This window comes from Pogoniulus pusillus, chromosome 2 (assembly GCF_015220805.1).
Source record: "Pogoniulus pusillus isolate bPogPus1 chromosome 2, bPogPus1.pri, whole genome shotgun sequence".
Taxonomy (NCBI): domain Eukaryota; kingdom Metazoa; phylum Chordata; class Aves; order Piciformes; family Lybiidae; genus Pogoniulus; species Pogoniulus pusillus.
Genome location: NC_087265.1, coordinates 38,676,830 through 38,698,976, shown reverse-complemented (window position 1 = coordinate 38,698,976; position 22,147 = coordinate 38,676,830). Strand labels below are relative to the sequence as shown.

Below are 22,147 nucleotides of genomic sequence, written 5' to 3'. Positions count from 1 at the left end.
TCCTCTGTTTGCAAAAACAACTTGTGTTTGGTAAACTTTTTTTATGTATTGCGTGGGCAGTGTGTATTTACAACTCCTCTGTCAAGATCATAGTCAGGAACAATCTGATGTTTTGCTACCTGGTTTAAATTCAGTATTTCTATTGTAATTTAGTGAAGTATGTTCTGGACTTACTTTTCAAAAGAAAAATTATAGGAATTCTGCCTGCCTAATTGGCTAGTGTTGTTCTGGAAGATGGAGAGAACCTGAGCAGACTTCTAACAGCAGCAAGAAAGGTCCAGGAAGTAGCATGAATACAAAGAGGAAAGTGAAGTTGAGCTGTTGAGCAATGAACTAATTTAATGGGGGTTTTGGCAATGGAAAAACTATCACCTTTCCAAAATGCATTACTTAGGTTATCTATGTATTACAGCTTTGGAATTATCAAATGATTTGTTACTTAGCTTCCTTTAGTAACAACAGTGTATATTTTTCTACAGATGGCAAGTTTAGTGCTGGAGATTTTAATCATCTAAAACACTACAATCTGGCATCTTTCTCTTTAGGGTGATTAATGGGAGATCTGCACTTGCAGTGGTACAATTTGACGTGAACCAAATACAGCCACATGAACATATTTTTAAGCTGGACTGTGCAGTCTAAAGTTTGTGCTCTCTGTATGCTGGCTGCAGGAGGACAAATGGTACCTGACTAAGCACAAAGCCTTGTGTTACAAAGATAATCCATTGTCGGTTTTGGAATGTGTGCAGCTTGGCCAAGTTAGTTTATGTTGGATCTGCACTTTGCTTTGAGTAGCCACATTGCTTTTGATCTGGTAGGAGGAGCTCTCCAGTGGATTTACTGTTGAATTGAACCATGGCCTCAGGCACAAGTCCTGCACTGCTTTACAACCAGCTGAATTAGCAGGGGATCCATGAGTTAAAAATAGACTGCTGGGTTTGTTTTTTTTGTTGTTTTTGTTGTTATTGTGGGGTTTTTTTAGCAGCAATTTCTAGATTTCAGTCTTAAGGGCATGATAGACTTTAAGGAAGTGACAGAAGCAAAGGTTTGTACAGTGAACTAGACTCTGTTATACAAAGCCTCTGTGGACCTGCTAGAAGCAGTAAATAACCTTTTTCAGCAAACAGATGTAGCAGATAGCTCAGTGGCAGGTAAAATAAGAACAGTTGTACCTATATAAAGAACATAATAGACTGATACTTATTTGTTGTAAGAAATTGCACATAACCTGAAACCTTAATAGTAGTGAGTACCATGTGGAAAAGCATTTTCAGCATGGATTTGATATATTGCTGTGGACAACCCATGTGTCCAACTCTAGAAAAATACTGTAATCAAAAAATTAGGGCTATATCTGAGGCTCTTGCCACTGAAACCAGTATGTTTTCTGTGTAAAGAGTATGTCCTACCTAGATTCTCTAAGTAGAAGTGTGCAGGCACTGGTGCTGATAATATTAACACTGAGAGTTACTAGTCCAGAAAGCCCTGTAAATGAGGCATAGAAAAATAAAGACAATGGAAATTGCTGTCTATGCTTGTCAGTTTTTAAAGGTCACAGGACTGAAAGCCACAAACTTATGTCTTTTAATTAACATCCATTTCTTTTTGGTGTGCTCTCTAGCTGAAAATACAAGAGCATCTCCACAAATGGGAAAAGAGGAATTAAAAAAAGGATAAATGTTCTTTGTAAAATAGAAGGGAAATCATCTGAATATTGATTCCATTCTCATGTCTAACATGAAAATAAAACTACTGACAAGCAATTCATGCTTTCCAGGTTTTGCTGGGTAACACTAACTCCTAAAAGAGTTTGCACTAGAGGAGATCTTTTGGTTCATTTGGACTTTTTTGTTATTATTATTATTATTTAATTATCAGCAGTACAGTAGTGTATGTAGGTAAAAACCTAATACCTCTGTACAGAGCTAGACAACCCTTTCTCACTGCATGGAAGGTGGGGAAGATTTTTCTAAATGACTGAACTTAGTGGCTTGAGTTAGGAGTCAAGCTCCCCATGCAGTCAGTGAAAAGTAGGTGTCACCAGATGGAGATACACTTTGGTATTAGGGAGCATTCAAATGCTCCTTGTAGCTCAGGGTCATGATCTCTTTACCCTGCTTGTTGGGGAAATCTGAGGTGCAAACATCAGCCTCCCTGCTAGATATTCTACATGGTAAATACAAGTCCCACCTCTACAATAACCTGAAGCTACCTAAGCCTGGAGCTTTCTCCTTCCCTTGAGATGAATTCATCAGACTCAAGCTGAGATGGTGAGACAGGCAGACTCGCTGCGGATGGGATCTTTGTATTTACTTGAATTGCATATGCTAGCAGGACCTATTACAGTCCTTCAATCTCTAGTGGCATGGTACTGAACTAAAAAGTCATCCAGCAGCTTTAGCTGAGGCACTGCTGTCCAAAACAAAGCCTTTCCTGCTGGTAACATGCTGAGTGCCTTTCTTACAGCAGGGTTTGTGACACTCAGTTTCTGAAGCCGTGTTGTGGATTTTGCAAAACTCTATGGTAGCTTTATGAAGTGGATTTTTCAAGTACAAGTTTGTGGAACATACTTCAGGGCATTCACTCTTCCTTTCATTAGTACTTTCAGTTGAATAAAGAAAAAAATACAAAATATGTCTCCCTCCTTTCTTAAAGCACTGTCTTCACTTACATTATTGTGAAAATGCTAGCACTGAGACAGAGTGGTATATGACATTTCTCTGACTGTTTTAGAGTCTGCCAGACTTCACTGTTGGGAAGCTTCCTAGAAAATGTGATTTCTTTTTTTTTATTTTTGGCCTCAGTTGGATCCTGTTACAGACCCAAATTGTTTCTCATAATAAAGCATAACACCAAGTTAATATCAAATCAATTTACATCTTTTTTCACTCTTTTTCTTCTTAATTATCCAGTCTGAGCACTATGAAGTTGCATTCTGTCACCAAAGTTAGAGCCCTATGTTTCAGAGAAGTGGTGTTGACAGGGGAAGTACATTTAGCAAGTGCAGAAAGCAGCATGCTACCAGCATCATGTAGATTGGAAATTTCTTGTCCTAGTTTCTCATCCTGCAGCTAGTTCCATATGGGCAGCTTTAATGCATTTTGATTTAGTGAATTGTAACAAATGCTGGATTCTGATTTCTGTAACCTCTGTGTCAGGAGCTTCCAGACTGCTTGCTGGTGTAAATGCGGCTTCATCCATGTGAATACTCATGACACTGTGTTGGAAAAGCTGTTCATCATCTTCGTGAAACCTGAGAGCCAGAGTTCAGCAGAGTTAGGTTTAAAGGAGCTGGTGTGACTTCATGAGCCCATAGAGTTTAACCTCATGTCTTCTCAAATTCACCATCTGAAGTCACATTTGTAAATTAAATCTCTTCAGCTGACTAGTTTGGATAGAGCATGGTTATAAATCCTTTGTCTTATCTGGATCACGTATACATCCTTCAGTGAAGTGGCACAATGAATATTTACTTAGGAAGCAGATGTAGCCAGTTAATTTTATTCTGTCAATTTATCCAATTAATCTAATTAAAAAAAATCCAGTTTTTATGTCTGAAGTAGAAATTCTGCAATTTTGCAAATAATATTTTGTCATTTAATTTGCTTTGTTACATTGTCTGAGATTTCTCTAGCCTGTATTAAAAAACATTAATCAAATGCTTCTTTACTGAGAATATGCTGGCAGTGCCTTTACTGAATTTGTGATGTTCTATAAGGTAACTTAGGAGGGCAGCAGACCAGTAGCAATGAACTCAGCACCTATGCTGTGTAGTCATAGAAATGAAGCTGCCATCAGATCTTGTGTTTCAAAGGACAGAACAGAAGAGGGGTTTGTGTCCATTTGGGTTCCGTGGGGGAAACTGGAAGGAGATAGGTCTCTCAGGAACAGGAATAAAACCATGGAGACTGTGCATTGTAGTGCTTTGCCTGGAGCATTCCGCCCAGTGTGGCAGACAGAGATTCTTAGGTTGTCACTCACCAGAGCTCTCAAGGTTTAAGATGAGATGCTTGAAGCCTGTGCTTGTAAGAGGTGAGTGTATCTCTTAAATACTAGGAGAACTGGGAATAAAGAGCTCAAGTACAGCCTCTAGAAGCACCTTCTGTGCCAGCCTCTTTAGTGCCCAGCAGGAGGAGAGTATCTCTTCTGGGTGTATTGATGAAATAGAAAATGTGGAACAGGGCAAAGCTTCCTTATTCCTGGTTTTCAGTCCTAGTCTTTCGCTGTCCTCTGGTAACGGAGAAGTTAGAATTGCACCAGCAAGTGGCAGTTCCCGCTTTGTGATTTTCTGCAGCACTAAATCAATGCTCTGCAGTGGTGGGGAGCCAAGGGTAGTGACTCCAGCAGGGCTTCAGTCCTTGCTCACAACTCCGGACACAGCTGAGGTGTTGCTTAAGGCAGAACTGTGCTTTTTGCTATTCTCTGCAGTCATCTCAGTGAGTGTAACTCCACTGTCCTGTCCCACCCTGTCCTGTGGAAATCACTGCACAGGCTGATGCTGCCATGAATAGCTCTGGTATGTGTTGCAGGGCCTCGGAGAGTGTGTTTACTTCCAAAAAAGATTACCTTGGTATGTATACAAAAGGCAAAGTAGGGTATGGCTGGCTGGAAATGATCCCCACTGGAAATTTACAGGTGGTAGAAGCGAGGTGTGATGTCTTGTCTGTTATTTTATGTCATGTCTTCTCACACCCATAATGTAGTAATTGTGGGGATTTTCAGGTTGCTAATGAAGCAGGGGTGTCTTTTACACCATTGAAAGTGAGACACCACTTCAACTGTTAGAAATCTCACAAACCTCAGTCAGGTGTAATGACAATGTTCAATTTAACAGTTTTCTCCTTTATCTGAGTGTGGTTATTGTTACAGCTTTGTGTTTCTTTTGACTTTGAAGCAATCTTTTCTTAGTAATAGGAGAGATTTCAAATACAGAATTTTCTTCCTCTTAGAAGGATGGGAATTCCCCTTCTCATATTATAGCCAGATCCTTTTATGTATTGCTAGTGGTAGCATAGAATAGGGTAGCAGACAGTAACGGGCACACAGTTACTGCACTTAGCTTCTGGCTACTAGCTGATAGATGCCCTTGCTGTGACTCGATGAGTGATTACCAGATAGTTTGGCACTGGACTGATGCTGCAGTTAATTGTGATGGATTCATTGGGCTGAAATATGTCACTAATTTAATTAATCTGTTTCATTAATCTGATTGAATCGCATCCAGCTGTTAGAGGTGTGTGAAAGAGAGGTACCTGACACGTGAGGCAAGAGCGCTAACCTCTGCGTTAAACTGTAAAACGGTCATTAGGACACCTAAAGCTGAAATTGAATTGCTCCATAGAAATTTGGTTTCCAAGCACAATACTAATTAGCCATAAGCTTGATGAATGTCAAGAATTAATTAAAACATTTCAGTGGCCTGTATGTGGGTTTTAAATATTGTCATTATTACCCCAATATTTTCAGTTCTTACACTAATTGCTTTTTAGAGAGCACGAATGGAATTATCTTCTGGAATGACTAAGGGTACAAATGGTCCATTACATCATCAAAAATGGATTTTCTTGCCACTGGATTATGCTGTTTTCCTTCTAAAAATTATTCTCTGGTTTTCTTCCACTTTTGTGCATGCAATTCAAATAGTTTTTAGACACAAACTTTATTTTGAGACCACCTTTACTTTTTCTTTCCTTACTGTACTCTGGAGACCAGCATGCTGTTGTTACCTACTTTGATTTTGGCTACAGGAAAATAATAACAGGCCCATCAAATAACTTTTTGTTTTTAATTAAATAGGATGTCGGCCAAAATCCATGATTACTTTTCCCTCTTAATGAAAGGACTGCAACAGTTTTAAGCATTTGGTACACAAAACACAAGATAGAAACCACATTGGGAAATTAGGAATTGAAAGAGAATTCATTTTCAAAACCAGCTTTTTGTTGTTTCTCAGATAAGATCTTAATGTGAAAACAGAGACATTGTAGATGCTGGAGTTGCAGATGCATAGCCCAAATTGCTCATAGTCCTTGTCTCTGATGAGCGTCTTCACGTGTTGGCCACATAGTAAGGATGAATATCATACAGACTGCAGACACATATATGACAAATACTTGAGGTGATGTGGCACAGGAAGAGCCTTTACACTTGGAGGCCTTGTAGGGAGACTGCAAGTGTCAAGCAATGCCAGAAACCACTAACTCCCAGGTTACAGCTTGGTGACATGTCCTGTTGCTTGTTCATGTGCAGTCATGTAGATAGTCCTCAGTGCCTATTCCTTGGAACCACAGAAGGGAGAAGGATGAGGACACTTCACCATGTATCTGCAAGATGTAGGTGGCACCTGAGAGGCTGCTGAGATGGAGAGAATTGAAACATCTTTTACAGTTCAACATTATTGACTTGCCCACGTATGTGATGAACCTACTATGCTAGCATGAGCCCAGCAGTGTTATTTTTCACAGCAGTCAGTATGCATCTCAGCAGCTCAGATTCAGGACCTTTTGTGGAAGGTTAGGTTGTTTTTTACCCCAAGACTTGCTTGCAGAAAGGAGATTGTGCTTTGATATTTTGTGTGAGAAGGTTAGATGGTTACTCTGTGATAATAACATCAAGTATGATGGCTCATAAGAGAAGAAAATGCTTGTTCATTGTCCCTTCTTTCAAAGCTTTACTGTAGTAATTAATTATGTGATAACCCTTCCTCCAGTGAGAAATGTGTGCAGTATTGTACTTCTTAAACTAATTTTGGCAAGTCGTCTCAATGCTGATTGCCTGGAGGCAGAACACAAATACGCTTGGAGAAAACAGTTATTTGGATTGACAGTGCTGTAAGAAGTTCAGTTCCAGGTTACTTGTCTCTCCCATCCCCAGTTTTCCTGCCCAAGGGTGTAACATTTTACTCCAGCCTGTGGAACAAGTGGCAGTAAATTTTTATCGATACACTTCACATTTTTAATGAAGATGTGATCCCTTCAGTGCCTGGAGAAGATGAATGTAGTCAAGTTCTACAACACGTTTTGTGTGTGGATATGCTGTCACTGAAAGGCCATGATGTAGAAGCTCAGAGCAACCGCATACTAGAGAGAGCAAATGTAGGAGTTTGTTTCTGACAACGACAGTCCAGTAGTTCGTGGTCAATTGGTTTTGTTGCTGTATCTCCAAAGGGACAGTGGAGTGCTCAGTTTTCACGCCTGTTTAAAACACTTGAGCTTACTTTTAGCAGATGTTAAAGACAGGCAAGTGGTTTGTATTTAAAACAAAAGCAAACAAAATGAATGTAGAAGAAATTCTTAAAATTCCTCTCTCAAAGGCACACCTGACTCTCCTCTTTTTTTGCACAGTGCTGGTCCTAAAGGAGATAACATTTATGAGTGGAGATCTACTATACTTGGACCTCCAGGTTCTGTATATGAAGGAGGTGTTTTTTTCTTGGATATCACATTTTCATCTGACTATCCATTCAAGCCACCAAAGGTAAGGGTAAGGTTTTTATTGTGTTTATCATATTTGTTTATGGTCTCTTGAAAATGACAAGGTCCAAAATCTCAGCCTGCAGTTTCAGAAAATACCTTGTGTCTCATTTGCTTCTCAGTTGCTACTGTAAATACCGAATTTCAGACATTACAAGTGAGAAGTGAGATAATAATTTTGAGGTGATAATTCTAATCAAGAATTAAGCATCAAAATAAATTCATTTTCATGGAAACCAGCACAAAACCTCCTTATGTTTCCTCCTCCTCATTCCAGCTACGTGTGTGTATATATATATATATAAAAACTTTTTTTTGGGGGGAGCTGGATTTTATATTATATATTTTTATGTAATTTTAAACAAAATAGCAGAAAGCTAAAATGTTAAGATAGAAAACTAGAATGAAGGAGACAACTTCAAAACGTGTAAATTACTGTGATGATTTCTGTTACTGTAAAATGTCAATCTATTTGCTACTTATAGGATCAGCAATCTTTTCTGATAACATTTTTAAGCGTTTTTTTTTTAATTAAATGGAACTAATTTTAAACTAAAATTTCATTGCCGTGCTCAGAAATAGTATCTCCCACACAGTATTTCTGCAATGTATGGCTCTTGTGGCTATACCATTGTTAATATGAATCAAATACCTTCTTTCATTCCCAGGAGGAGTGCAGCACAAAGAATAACATAGGTTCTATTTCCCACTTTTCTGAAACTCACAGTATTTAATATTCCCTGACTTAAGATTGTTGTAATGAAGCAATACAGAATTTTAGACAAATTCCTCCTTAAACTCTTGCAGAATTTTTTTCAAGAGTATGATAATTTTTGGGTTTTGAGTAGTTTCAGAAATCATGATGGATTTTTCTCCTGTGCATCAGTATAAAGGAGAAAATTGTCCTTAGTTTCCCATGATTTAGGCATTTAAAGCATTTAACTTCTTCTTTGTGCAGAAAAATGCTTACATGCTGTACTGATATTAGTCTGAGATAATTTAAAAGTAAGGACAGTATTACAGTGTGATAGCATTGTTTTGGCTGTGTATTATGTCCTGCCTAATGAAAGACAAGGCAAAGACTTCACTGCTAGTTTGGATATGAGTAACACTATATTCCATACTTAAATATTAATTTTCATTATCTAAATTTAGGCTTTTGAATGAAAGGAAAGACAGCTTTTGTCTACTTCACCTTCAGAAACCACAGTGAAGTTACACTGGTGATTAGATTGTACTTGACATGTTATATGTTCATTAAATAACATACAGTACTACAAAGTAGGTCCTAATTTTAATGAGTACTAGACAGAGGGCTTGTGTGAAAGCAGTTATGCACCGAAGATCTCCATGGTAGCTTTCTTAAAGGTAGCCATGACTACAGTAAATAGGCACTCTTCTGTTAGATAATTGTGCCTCCACAGAAGCTCTGCAGAACTGTGAGTGCCCCAGGCATTGCTGCTGTTCAGAGACAAGAGGCAGCATGCAATGACTCTCTCTTATGCTGTGATTCTAGGTTACTTTCCGTACCAGAATTTATCACTGCAACATCAACAGTCAGGGAGTCATCTGTCTGGACATCCTGAAAGACAACTGGAGCCCTGCTTTGACTATTTCAAAGGTTCTGCTGTCTATTTGTTCTCTTCTGACAGACTGCAACCCAGGTAAGGAGCTAATAAGTTACTGAGTGTCCACTCCAAGGTGTTTGACTTAGTTGCCACGGAATGTTATTTTTATCTCTGATTGTATGCAGATTAAATGAAAATTAGTATTTTTATCACTGGGGATGAAACACTCCTGCTTGAATGCCATCCCACAGGTAATGGTGCTTTTCACTCCTGTGGCACAACAGAAAGTAAATCATGTTAAGCCCTTGTTTTTCCTGAGGTATACTGAGGGAAATACACTACTGTCATTGAAGGTCTGTATTGCAGTAGCTCCAGCAAGTGAATGATCGATCCAGGAGGGCTACAAAGTTTTCTTGAAAGTTAATCCTGCAGGTCAGAAGTGGCCACAGGAAATCTCTTTTTTTTGAGACAGCAACTGAAACGTTTAATCTTGCACTTGTGAGGGGGAGGTGATGTTCAGAGAGATTTTTCCCTATTTCAAGGAGTTCTTGTTGGTAGAAAAGGAACTCTGCTTGAAAGCAAGCAGAACAGTTTCTCAGCAACAACCTGTGCGACCAGTATCATTAGGTGATGAATGCTAATTGCCTGTGGTTGAGGCAGGAACCAAGCAGTGGTGCATTTACACAAGAGTGGTAATGATCAGGGAGAAATGGATAAGCCTCTTTGATTAAAAAAGAATCCATGACTTGAAGGAAACTGGATCCCCTAGGTATGCGTCCTGATACTCTTAATGTTCTTGTCCAGCACTGTGACGAGGTGCCCTTGCTGAATGTCCCCTGTCCCCAGCAGCCCTTCCAAAGGAGTGAAGCAGGGCACCTGACTGGGGCAAGATTCTTTCATATGCAGATAACCACAAGAGGTTTTTCTGTTTTCTTTTTCTGTTCGTTGTGCCTTGCGTGCTTTCTCTTGGAAATGTCTTGTATGGTAAGAGCCCCACTGTATCTCACAGCATTTTGTGGCTTGGCAAAGACTCTATTTTCAAATATATTCTTTATTTTAAATCATGTGTTTGAGGCTTTTTTATTATTATGGAATGGTTTCTGAATGTATCTTTTCCTGCCTTTGCAGCTGACCCTCTGGTTGGAAGCATAGCCACTCAGTACCTGACCAACAGAGCAGAACATGACAGGATAGCCAGACAGTGGACCAAGAGATATGCAACATAAATGACAAACTACTTGTGCAGTGTGAAGGTGCAGAAGGCAACTTTGCAGTGTGCAACAAATCTTTATAGCCTTTACAATACGGACTTCTGTGTATATGTTATACTGATTCTACTCTGCTTTTATCCTTTTGAAGACTGGGATACTGCCCCCTAAAAAGGTAAATGCTATCAAGAGTAGAAATTTGTAGCTGTAGATTAGTTATGTTTAAAATGCCTACTTGCAAGTCTTGCTTCTTTGGGATATCAAAATGTATTTTGTGATGTACTAAGGATACTGTTCCTGAAGTCAACCAAATATTATAGTGCATTTTAGCCTAATTCATTATCTGTATGAAGTTATTAAAGATAGCTGTAGATTACTAGGAACTACGTCATTTGTATTAAACCCAGATCTATTTCCAATATGTGGTACATGCTGTTGTGAAAACTGTTTTAACTTTTACCTTTGTCAGTTTGTAATGAAAGGATTTCCTTTTTTCCCTTTGTAGCTCAGAGAGCACCCAGTGTATCATCTCAAACACAATAAACATATTCCCCAAGGAGTAATTTCTTTGTTTTCCTATTTTAAATTAATATTTGAATAAATTTAATTATAGTAACAAGGCAGGGCCAATGTATCACAGATCCCTGTGGATAATCTTTAAATTAATATACATAAGCAAAGGCTTGCTGTTAAATGTTTAATGCACACCTGTGGATTGTTTAAGTTTTCTCTATTTTATTTTTACCAGAACAAATGCCATTGCTACAATTTCCCTAAATTTAATACAGCTAGGCTCTTTCTCGAGTCGGAACAAGAGCATTGGGTATGCTTGCTCCAGAAGTTAATGTGATGTAGCTGGTTGCTTCAGGGCCAATCCTGCTCTTGTAACAGGCTGCCCAAGTCTTGCTACAATATTTTTTGTTTTGCAGGATGAGGAACAAGTTAGATTGTCTGGTGCTTTTGTTTCCAAGTGAAGCAAGTCGGGCTTGCTGATCTAGAGAACTACAGTTACCCATTGAAAATGGTCTTCCAAAGCATGATTGAACACTGTATCATCTGTCCAGAAAATAAAGTAGTAGAATAAATTTGATCAGATTTTTATGGCATGAAAACAGTCAGGGGGGAAACGAACCTTTGTTGGCAAAAATGATACCTGTAAAACTTTTAGAATACCTTTCCCCCACCTTCACTTTCTGGCTTGGAAATTTTGTAACATCTGTAAGTAACAAAGATATACAGCTTTATAGTACATATGGTTTAAAAAGTAGAGTCACTCATAGTTTTATAATTTAAGCTTTTATAGGTTGCCAGTCACAATAGTGATTATATAAAAAGAGACTTGATCCCTTTAAATGACATTTTTTTTTTAATTACACTTAGTTTGAAACTTTACAGTTTCTCTTACCTACTTGGTGGTTTTGGAGATAATGTAGCACTTCCATCAAATGATGCTCTGCTCATTTAATATATGAAAACTGAATGTTAAGTTTAAATATTAAAGCAATAGGGGAAAAAAATAACAAATCAGAAGTTAGTCATCACCATATAGGTCCCTGGTTTTTCTATCACATAACCTTTGACCATGAATTGTCCTCCCTACTTTAAATATTTCTACAGATTCCTGAAGGTGGCTTGAAGAACTGTGTATCCCAAATATCTCAATCTAGAAGCCAGTCTCTTTTGGTAGCTACACGATAGCTTTAGAGTTCAGGTTATAAAGTGCAAAAGGGAATGAGAAATAGGGGATCTGGCAGGTGAATATGCCTAAGTCAGGTAACAGACTAATGCCAGGAGATGAAGTGCTGGAAATCACTGCTGAAGGTGACCAGAGTTTCTCATTATGTCATTGGACGTGTGAGAAATAGCACAGATTGGCAAAGAAACAAGGGGCTGTCACATCCGGGCTGGATGTCCGAAGTCCGCTTGCTGCTGACCATGAGCACACTCATGGGTGACACAGTGCTTGTACACCACTCCTGCGACTTCTCAGTGAAGAGCAAACTATGTATTTCACACATTAACTGTGTTGCCTACAGAATTTACAGATATTTATATCATAAAATATGGTATAAAATGACAGGTTTTAATCCTAATTTTAATGTATTTGGGTTTATATTGTACCTACAACTTCAGATACCTAGGTGTACAAGTGGGATGCCTTGTTAGTGTTGCCCCATCTTGCCTTCCTTGCAATTGGATCCTTTACACTGAATTCCCATCCTTTTTTTTTTTTCCTTTTGTTGTTGTTGTTGTTTTGTCATGATTCTGTTCTTTTTTTAATGTAGGGGTTTTTTGTGTGTAAATTTTATATTTACTGAAGTAAAGGTTGTTTTTGTGTAAACATTTAAACTTTAAAAGAAAAAAAAAGCTAATTTTGTTTCTCAAGTTCTCTCTGCTAAACCATGCAGTAGAAAGAAATTTGTATTGTTAAATAAATCAATTAGTTGTTAAATGAGAATGTGTGTCTCTTTTCATGGGAAGGGGAGAAGTGCCTGCTGCAAATATATCCAAAATGCCAGTTGCAAAGAGCAATTGATGCTTTCAAACTGTCCTTGCCAGCTATACTGGCATGAATACCAAAGCACAGCACTGGTCCTATTTTACAGTTACAGTGTCTAGCTCCATATTCTTATCACCAGTCACTGGGCTCTGTATTTGTGAAAAAGTGAACAGAAGCTATACTTTTTTGTGTGATGACACTAGCTAAAGATATACCACATCCTCTGTTCCTCTCCATTTCGGCTGGGCTTTTCTTGTTCTATTGTCTTTGGAGTTTGAGTGGGAAACACAGGCAGCTTGACAGGAAGGTGCCTGAACTGGACTCCATAATCTCCTGGCCGAAGTACCATTTGCATGGGAACTGACCATCCCAGCCTTTGAGCTGTGACATTGCTGAGGAACAGAGGCTCCAAACCAAAGGAGCAAAGACCATCACATCTCTGCTTTCCAGTTGAGGTGGTGGCTACATTCAGAGTAAATACTTCATCATACCAAATGAGAAGGGACAAGGGAGTATAAATTTATTAAGGATAAATACATTAGAAATGGAAAGGCAAATATATATCAGCCTTGTAATTTCTGTACTAATATGTTCTTGGTGAGCTGCCTCATGTTCTGTGATGTGGAGACAAACTCACTGAGCAATGTTGACTAGCCGTTGTTCAAATTCTGTAGCCAGAAAGGGAGAGGTGTTACATGGGGCTAGGAAAGCAAGACTGTGGGGTATCCTAAGCTCCAAGCCATAGATGTGCAACCTTATAAAGAAGCTGGGAACTGAACCCATGTCTGGTTTGTGCTCTGCTCACTGGCTCCTGGGGGTAAAAGGAAAGTCTGTCATGCTTTGCTGCACACTGGTTTTGCTCAGTACAAGTTTATTTGTGGTCATAAGTATTGCAGAAGGTGAGATCAAGCTTCTCTCATTCTTATTTTGTGTGTGTCCAGATTTGTGGACTCAGCAGCACTTGCCTGCACTGTGATGGAAGAGCTGCAAGGCTTTGGCTGAGGGGCTTTGCACCATTGGTGTAGCTCTGAGCTGCAGGGCAGCACCAGTTGCCCCTTTGCCGCTGCTGCCATGGCTTCCTTGTAGCCCTGCCCAGGTCACCACAGCACTGGAGGGGAAGAAGCTGGAGACTACAGCAGCTTCTACATTGATCCTGTGGTCTTCTGCTCATGAGGTTTCATCTGTGTGAATACAGACGGCAAAGGACGGACTCCTGACTCCAAGTTAAGGAATAAATTTCATCTTTTCTGCATTTTCTTCAAAAAAACTCACCAGTGGATATTTATGTGAAAGAGCAAAGGCCTGTGCAGGCATCCTGCACTAAAAGAGCTTCGAAGGACAGTGACAGTAGCATGACTAAAGTAAGATTTGATTCAGCCATAAAGCACTGTATTCCTGCAGCCCATGGCATAGCCAGGGAAATAGATGTGTTTGAGAACTTAATGCTGCTTCAGGTACAGTATCAGTTCAACCTTTGCATAGTGGTGCTGCTTGCATTTGTACTGCATGATGATAACATCCAATGCTAAATCACCAGTCCCTTTTGCTCACTAACCACCCTAGCTGAAAGTAGCTGGAGAGGATCCTCAGACAACAGTAGAGATGGTGTAATAGAGCAGATGTTTAAAAGTAAAAAGTGAGGCAGCATCACAGCTGCTAGGACTGGTGCCTAACCTTGCTGGTATCGATGACAATTCAACGTGTTCAACTGCAGCAGAGGTAGAAGAGCAAATAATGCATTTGGAAGATAACTGCTGGAACATTTGCAGCAATAGAGGCTTTTGCTCTTTTCTTCTTAAAGAAAGAAACCTGCTTCAGCTTGTCTTCCCACACCTCTCTGCATGCATGTATCTCTGGAGTGCAGTTATGGTTGCCTCTGTTGCTGGATAGAGCAGAAAGCATCGAGCGTACTAGCAACAATTTGTGGGGGTCTTTAAAAATAAAACCTGCCAAGAACAGATAGAATAAGAGGCATAGTGTGAAAAATACATGGTTTATCTGCTCAGGATGGCTATGTCTGAGCACACACTTTGCATCTATAGGGATAGAAGATGTGGTGGGACCACATGCATGGATAACTAATGCATGTAGTTGTCTGTTTCATTGTTGCTATTGCTTCTTTGCAGGTAATGTGTGGAAAATACTTTCTGTTTATGTGGTGTTTCCAAAATACCAGGAAGCATTTTGTAACTTTGTTGTCCAAGATAAATATCTTTTTGAACCATCCTAAATTGTTACCCTCCACAACATCCTTTGACAGTGAATGGTGCAGTTAAATTAAAGACCATGTGAGAAAGCATTTTGTTTGTTAAGTGATTATTTCATGTAACATGCATTTAATTTTATGTCTCCTAGTTCTATACTGTGAGAAATAATAATTGCATCTGTTCTCCTCCTTGATGTCATTTGTGGGTTTTGTGTACCATCATTATTATCAGCCCCCAGTATTCTCTGTTTTCAGTCTGGAAAGTCCTCATTTGTTTCATCTCTCCCTGTATGGAAGATGCTGTGATTATCCTGGTCACCTTTGTCTGAACAGTAAGACATTCTGTTTCAGTTAAAGGAAGGAGAGCTGTGTACTGCATGCAGAAGGTGAATTCAGGATCCATTTGGATTAATGTCTTCTGGTTTGGTCTGCTTGTCTGGTAATTTGTGATACTCTGCCTTTTGGACCATTGCTTATTGCTTAGGTAATGTCTTTGTTGAGCTGTGTTTAGGGATGCTGGAATCTCTTTTCTGAGCAATAGCTAATTTAATCTTTTATGTGGGTCTAGCAAATTTGTCTTTCTGATATCCACTGCTTTGTATTTATCATCACCAAATTCATCTGTGATGTTATCTCCCAGTTCTTGGCATCATGAAATCCTTTACGACTCTTGGCAGTCAGTTTTAGTTTAGTCTGCCTGGAATATTGACTCTCTGTGTGTGCTGCATTCACTAGGGGTGGGAGGTAACAGCAAAAGTAATAGAAAAGTGCACTGAACAGGTCTGTCTGCCAAGAAGTGATGGGTCCCCGAGGACAAATTATCATCTGGATTCTGAATGGCACAAATGAAAGCAGCTGCCAACTGTTTTCATCAGTCTGGGCTTTGTCTCCCTCTACAGAACAAATGTCAGGTCATTATTTAAAGAGGAGCTCAGCGTGGGTAAATTTTCCAGAGTGCTGAATGAGCTGTCATCCTGGAGATTAGTTTTCTGGGATATCATATAGGTAGACAGGGGTGAATTGCAGATCCTGTGGGAGACCATTCCTCTGAATACAGCAATTGGATATGTCTCTGAAGGATACAGTTGGGTTGGAAATCTACAGTGTAGCATTCATTTATGGAGCCAAACAGCAATAGCGGGGGGTGATAAATGGAAGTGGAATGAAGCTGTTGAAGTACAGCGGTGCATGATAGTGTTCTCTGCATGAAGGCAGGCAGCTTCTTACAAGCGCACAGGTCTGTGGCTGTGTTTCTGCACTCCACCATTTTAGTTCTGTGCACATGAAAATTTGAACTGAGAGTCCCCTAACTCTACGCTAAATAAAAGAGGTTACCAGTTCCTAATTTATTAGGCAGCAGAACTAGAGTGAGGAATTATTTTAAACTTCTTGTCAGTTTCTGAAGGGACGTATTAGTACACTCCATGTTTTCCTGCCAGTTCCCTTTTAGCTGGGAAGTTGATGTGCTGTCTTTTCATGGCTGGAATGGGTAGGTATTTCATACAAGCTGCACTTTTCATTTCACTCACTTCAGAGTATTGCTGTTCCCAGATGATTTTCTTTTCCATGAATATGGATTTAATAAAGAACTAAAAACATTAAGGTATCATTTTAAGCTTCATTCACTGATTTACTTGGTGTTTTACTGTAAAATTACCTGAATTATCGTTCTTAAATGAAGAGAATAAGAATTAAATGACACAGTGATTCCTCTGGAAGATTATGCAGGATGTTTGCTAGTTCACTACATTGTATGGGTAAATCAAAGAACTTCACTGCAGTTTTCTTTGGGCTACTACATAATACATGATTTATAAACTACCAGAATAAATGACAAAGATGAAGTGCTGTGGAGTTTTGTTGAAATGAGGGTGAAGTAGAATAGAAACTGAAACGTATATAGAAACCATTAAATGTCTAATCTTTGCATGCAAGCAAACGCGCACCGCCGTTGACCTGTTCTGCCTCTCGGCCCGTTCCTCTGCTAAGTTGCCGGTGTGAGACGCGGGTGCTTCGAAGGAGCCGAGCCGGTCAGTTTCAGACGGCGGCGGAGGTGCCGGGTCTGCGCCGAGCCCGATCCGCGGCGCTGCTCTGCGGGGCGGCCTGCGCGCCGCTGGGTGTCGCTGCTGCACCGGCTACGGCGGCAGCGCAGTCCCGGCGAACGCCGCGGCCCGCGGGAGGTCGAGGGCAGGCTCTCGGTGGCAGCAGCAGCGGCGCAGCGCGGCCGGCAGCTGGCAGCTGGGGGGCTGCGCAAACCTCTGCGGGTGGCCTGATTTGACACCCACAGAGGCGTAGGGCTCGGCAGCGCAGCCTGTGCGGGAACAGGGAGAGGCTGTAGCACTCCCGGCACCATGCCCATGTCCGGATGAGCGCTGAGGGCTGCAGCCAGCTAACTGTCACCCAGCGGGGAGGGAGTCCGTGGTCCGTGGCCTGGGGCTTGCCCTGCTCCAGGGGATGGACGCAGGACAGCTCACTGCCGTGTTGTGCCGCGCCGCAGCCGCTGCGTTGCACTCTAAGGACATGTTTGGCTCTCAAGTCTAGTTTCACTCGCGAATTCTGTTACAAGTAAGAAACTGCAACAGATTATCTGACGTAGCTGCTGCCAGCCCGCACTCGGTCTCTCACAAGTTCGTTAAACTCTATTTAAAAGTTCCGTCTAATTAAATAACACTTACATAAGCCCAACAGCCCGGGGAGGACATGAAGCTTCGGTGTGCTGCTCGGTGCCTCTCAGCCTACTTTGCCCTGGCCAAGAGCCTGTTTTTTCTGAGAAAGAGACCCCATATATTTAGAACAGTGATGCCTCGCATAGATGCCACTGCTTCCAACCGACCGGCAGTTAAAGAAAATAGCTAAGCAAGCTAAGAAGACAGACTTTGAACTTTCAGAGTGAAGTATTTGCAGATGGGTAGATTTAGTCCAGATGGACTGAAGTATCATGTTCGGTTTCTATTTTCTGTATTAGATTAAATATTAGGTTCCTGGCATCTGAAAGTTTTTTAACTCTTCTTACAAGCCATATTCATTCCTAAGTCCCGCTCTGAAAACTGGCCTCAAAGACAGCTGTGTTTCTTTCAGTAGCAAACGATCTGACAAGGCTGCTTCCTTTGCTCTGTTGCAGGGTCTGTCCTGCTCTTCAGGTCTCAGGAGGTTTTCCAAAGCTGCTGCGCTGAGAGGCAGCAAGACTTTTCCTGGCCCTTGACTTGTATTTTGCTGCTTGAAGGAGAACGACCTCAGATGAAGCTGACGGACTTGTGTGACTCTCTCAGCCTTTCACATGACACAATTCCCAGCTCAGCCACAATGGTCTAACACTGCTCTTTTTACCCCTCCAGCAGCAATTTCCCAGTGTTACAAATGGAGGTGTACTGGTTTGGCACTGTCTGCTTGAGAATGACATATAGACAAATATTTTAGATGTATCAAATTGCTAATGATTTTTGAAGGCTTTAATCCAGTGATTAAAGCAGCCACTGATTTGTCAAGCCTCAGCCTGGTCTGTAGTTCAAACACTCGGCAAAGGAAGTTGAGCACAGTTGGATTTCACTGTCATTCAGAGTGAGGCTGGTGCAATTACCACTGCAAACACCCGGTATTGTGTTTACCTTAGCAACTTACATTAGGAACCTGTAGTAAAGCTATGGAATAGCAGTCATCTTAAGGTGCTTCCTGTAGTAGGGCTTATATTAAAAGCATTTACAGAGCCATAAAATGTGAAGGGAATGGTTCATGCAAATTGCTGAGATTTAGGCTTTGAACATGTTGTAGATCTGCAAATGTGCTGGAGATCCTACAAAACTGTTGCCAAGTCCCACAGACTGCATTGGGAGGAACCAATACTTCCTAGCTGTGGATGTTTTAAACATTTAATAATGTAATAATTCAAACACTCAGCAGTGGTGCTTGGAAAACAGGTTAAAAATGACTAGGCTTTTACCAGCCAGACCAGGATTTCGGTTGGAAGTTTGGCACAGGGCAACATCATGGACACTTCTTCACCCATCTGCCCCATCCATCACAGCAATGCTCCCTGTAAGTCATTGCTACTTCACATGGGACATTTTTGCTCACTCCCTCATGGTGGTGAACCTTCAGTTCAGTTAGCCTTTGAGAACTACAAAGAGTGGAGGTACATTTCACCATACAAGCCAATTTAGTTGTATAATGGCAGTTATTCAGACCTGAGGAACATTTTCTGCACAGTAAAATGAAAGTACCCACCAAAAAATCTACTGAAGCTTACTTGAGAAGAGCTGAGAGCTTGAAAGTGTAGCAACAAGAAAGTCCTTGGTATTCAGCCCTCAGCTCTTCAGAAGAAAGGAGTGGATGAGGTCTTTGCAGTGCTCTGAGACTTCACCGGTTAGGAAACATGAAATTCTGAAGTAGGAAAGGTTTAGAAGTCCCCATGGATACTACCTGCTCTGACTTGCTAAAGCTGACTTTTACTGTGTGGATCTGGCTCTCTTGGGTTTTCCTTTGTTTTCATTGCAGGCAACTAAGGGAGCTGATTTAATTCTTTCCAAGTCTTGCCCTCATTATATTTTTCTTCCCTAAGTTTACAGTAGTTCTTGCTTTCCTGCTTTTGTTGCCATACAGCTGAATTTGCCATTCCTAGCCATTGTTAAGGGCACGTTGAAAAGACAGCTTTGGAAGCTGCTTTTGCTGATTTAAGACCAACCAAGTGACTGAAGCCAGTACCAAGCAGACTGCAAGCACCAGATGAGTACATCTTCCTTGTGGTGTTTATACTGTGCAGCAACACATCTTTTGTTCCCCCAGATTTTCCTTCCAAACCTTGCTACTGCTTTCTTTTCCTTCCACTTTAAGGGTTTTGAAAGAAGAGGTAATTTCCCTCAATTTGTTATTATGAAAAACTGACTAATGTGAATCTAAGAGTTCAGTCTTGAATTAATATAAGGTTAACACTCATGGCAGCTGAGTGATGGGGAAGCAGAAGTGACTCTGGCTTGCAGAAGGTCCCTGGAGGCCATCACACTGGCAAGAATTATTGCCTGAAGGGCAATTACATTGGCAAGCATCAGCTGGAGCACCGTGCACCCTACTTTCTCACCTCATCATGCCAATTCATGCCGCCAGCTTTGTTCTGACACCCATCCTCTATCACAGGAGCAAGTGGCAAGGAGCCAACTGTGCTCAGCATGGGGTCCCTTCTCCTCAGAGAGCCAGTAACTGAGGGCCAGCTCAGCCTGTTACTGTGGCTGCAAAAATACAACAAAAAGCAATGAGAAAAAAATAAAGCCTCATTGAATAAAACCCAAAAGCTTGGCCTGGTCTAAAGGACTCTGATAAACAAGAGGACCAAGACAGTGGGAGTGAAGAAAATCAAACGCATGTATTTGAACTAGGCCTGACTGATGGCAAATGAACAGATGGACCACTCTACTCATCTTCCTCCTAGGGAGAGAGATGATAATTCAACTGTGAGACAAAAGATGTAGATGGAAAGGTGCAGATTCTATCCTGGCTACCATGCCTGATACCTTCTGAGATGGTTGTGATCCCACTGAGCTTTTGTCCCTTTAGGGTTGGGGGTGGAGTTGGGCGACATACCAAACTTGGCACTTGATTGAAATACTGCTGATTAGAGGCTACTGAGAGAGAGGCTGCGTTGCCCAGAGACTTGTCCCCAGATGAGTTCATCCTCTGAGCTGTGGCCTCCAAGGTCAGCCTTAACCCCAGACAAGGACTAGCGTTAGGGACGAAGCTGGTTGTGGAACTGTAAGAGTATTGCACCTTCTATTTCATAAAATAATAATTGATGAGAAAGCTGGAAATGCAAGACTGAGCAGCTACAGAAAGCTCTCATAAACAAAACAGAGAAGCACTACAGGCCTACTTGTTGCAAAGTGCTGCTTTTTCAGAGCTACCTTTTAATAGGATCCAAAATGTATTTCTGTTCAACATCCATACTCTAGAAACTGAGATACATTTGTAAAGAGAATATAAAAACTACATGGAAATGTAGAAAGCTGTTAACAGAATGCTAGGAGTACATTCAAATGAGTAAAATCATCATAAGCAGACTGGAAAATATTTGAAGAAACTTATGTCTGTTGAGAAAGCATATTAGGTCTCAGAGCAAAGTTGTTATCAGGAAAGACTGTCAAAATATGAATGAAGCAGCTAGCTGTAGGATAAAGGAAGCTATTAAAAGCAAGCAAGCAATAGAAGGCTGAATACTAAGGAGACAAAGTTTGCTGCTGATTTAGTTATTCAAAGCAGTTGAGAGGCAAACCAATTGTGAACTATCAAAATAACTTACAGTGACTACGATTTAATATAGATAATGAAATTCAGCGTAGTTGAATGTAAAGTGATAAGCAGATGGAAAAGACTCTATCTTCATGTTCATGATGGGATCTAAGCTGCTGCTTGCCATCCAAAAGTGGTGCCTGGGACTAATTGCTCACTGTCTCTTCCAGTGCCAGGATAGAGCAAAGACAGCCTAGATTCAAAACAAACTAAAGACAATAAACAATCTTGTAAGCACTGAGGGAGCATATTATGAAGCTTCTTTCCTCAAGGATGTTGAGAATTCTGCAAGTCTGTGATGAAGAGATGTGAAGTCATGATTCCTGACACCCAGCTCTAGGTAGGGCTTTTTTACCCTGCCTCTGAATAAGGAAATGAAGAAAAGATGCAAAGACTGGCTCAGAAGCAGTGGTTGCAGCAAGCAGGCTCTGATTCAGAACAAAACGAACTCCTAAGAGACTGAAAGGTACATCACAGCTTCAATGGGCCTGGGCCTGTGGGAAATGCACATAGCAGAGCAGCATGCCACTGCAATGCTTCACCTCCCTGCTCAAAAAGGTGCAAACAGCCCGACCTCACTGTGCCTAGCCTCAGAACTGGCTGAAGCTCACCCATCCTGAAACAAGGTGGGCTCACTTAGAGACAGGTGAGGCTGAAAAAGCCCTGCTAAGACATTGTCACTGTGACCTCGGACAGGTTCTCATTGCACTCTGCAGTCTACTGCTAACTCTATCTCAGGCTCCTTCCCTCCCTTCCCTCTCTCCTTTTCTCCTTCCTTCCCTTCTTCCTTCCTGAATTGCTTCTGAATTTCTTCTAGGTTTCTTCTTTCCAAATTACTTCCTTCTGAATTTCTTCCAAATTCCTTCCTTACTTCCAAATTCTCTCCTTCCAATTCCCTCCTTCTTTCCTTCCATGTATCT

The 22,147-nt window shown here is 40.8% G+C and overlaps 1 protein-coding gene across 3 annotated transcripts in view; it reads left to right on the top strand.

Moving 5' to 3' along the window:
* The window catches only part of UBE2E3 (ubiquitin conjugating enzyme E2 E3), a 57,072-nt gene extending 42,000 nt beyond the window's left edge, over positions 1-15,072 (top strand). For 2 of the 3 annotated variants that reach the window (XM_064161840.1, XM_064161847.1), the window contains exons 4-6: positions 7,344-7,476; positions 8,989-9,136; positions 10,169-10,811. In XM_064161840.1, coding sequence (XP_064017910.1) covers positions 7,344-7,476; positions 8,989-9,136; positions 10,169-10,266 — 379 coding nt within the window. In that variant the 3' untranslated portion in view covers positions 10,267-10,811. Of the gene's footprint in view, positions 1-7,343; positions 7,477-8,988; positions 9,137-10,168; positions 10,812-13,689 lie in introns of those variants that run through there. The other variant, XR_010306430.1, reaches the window with a different exon arrangement.
* The last annotated feature ends 7,075 nt before the right edge of the window (positions 15,073-22,147 follow it).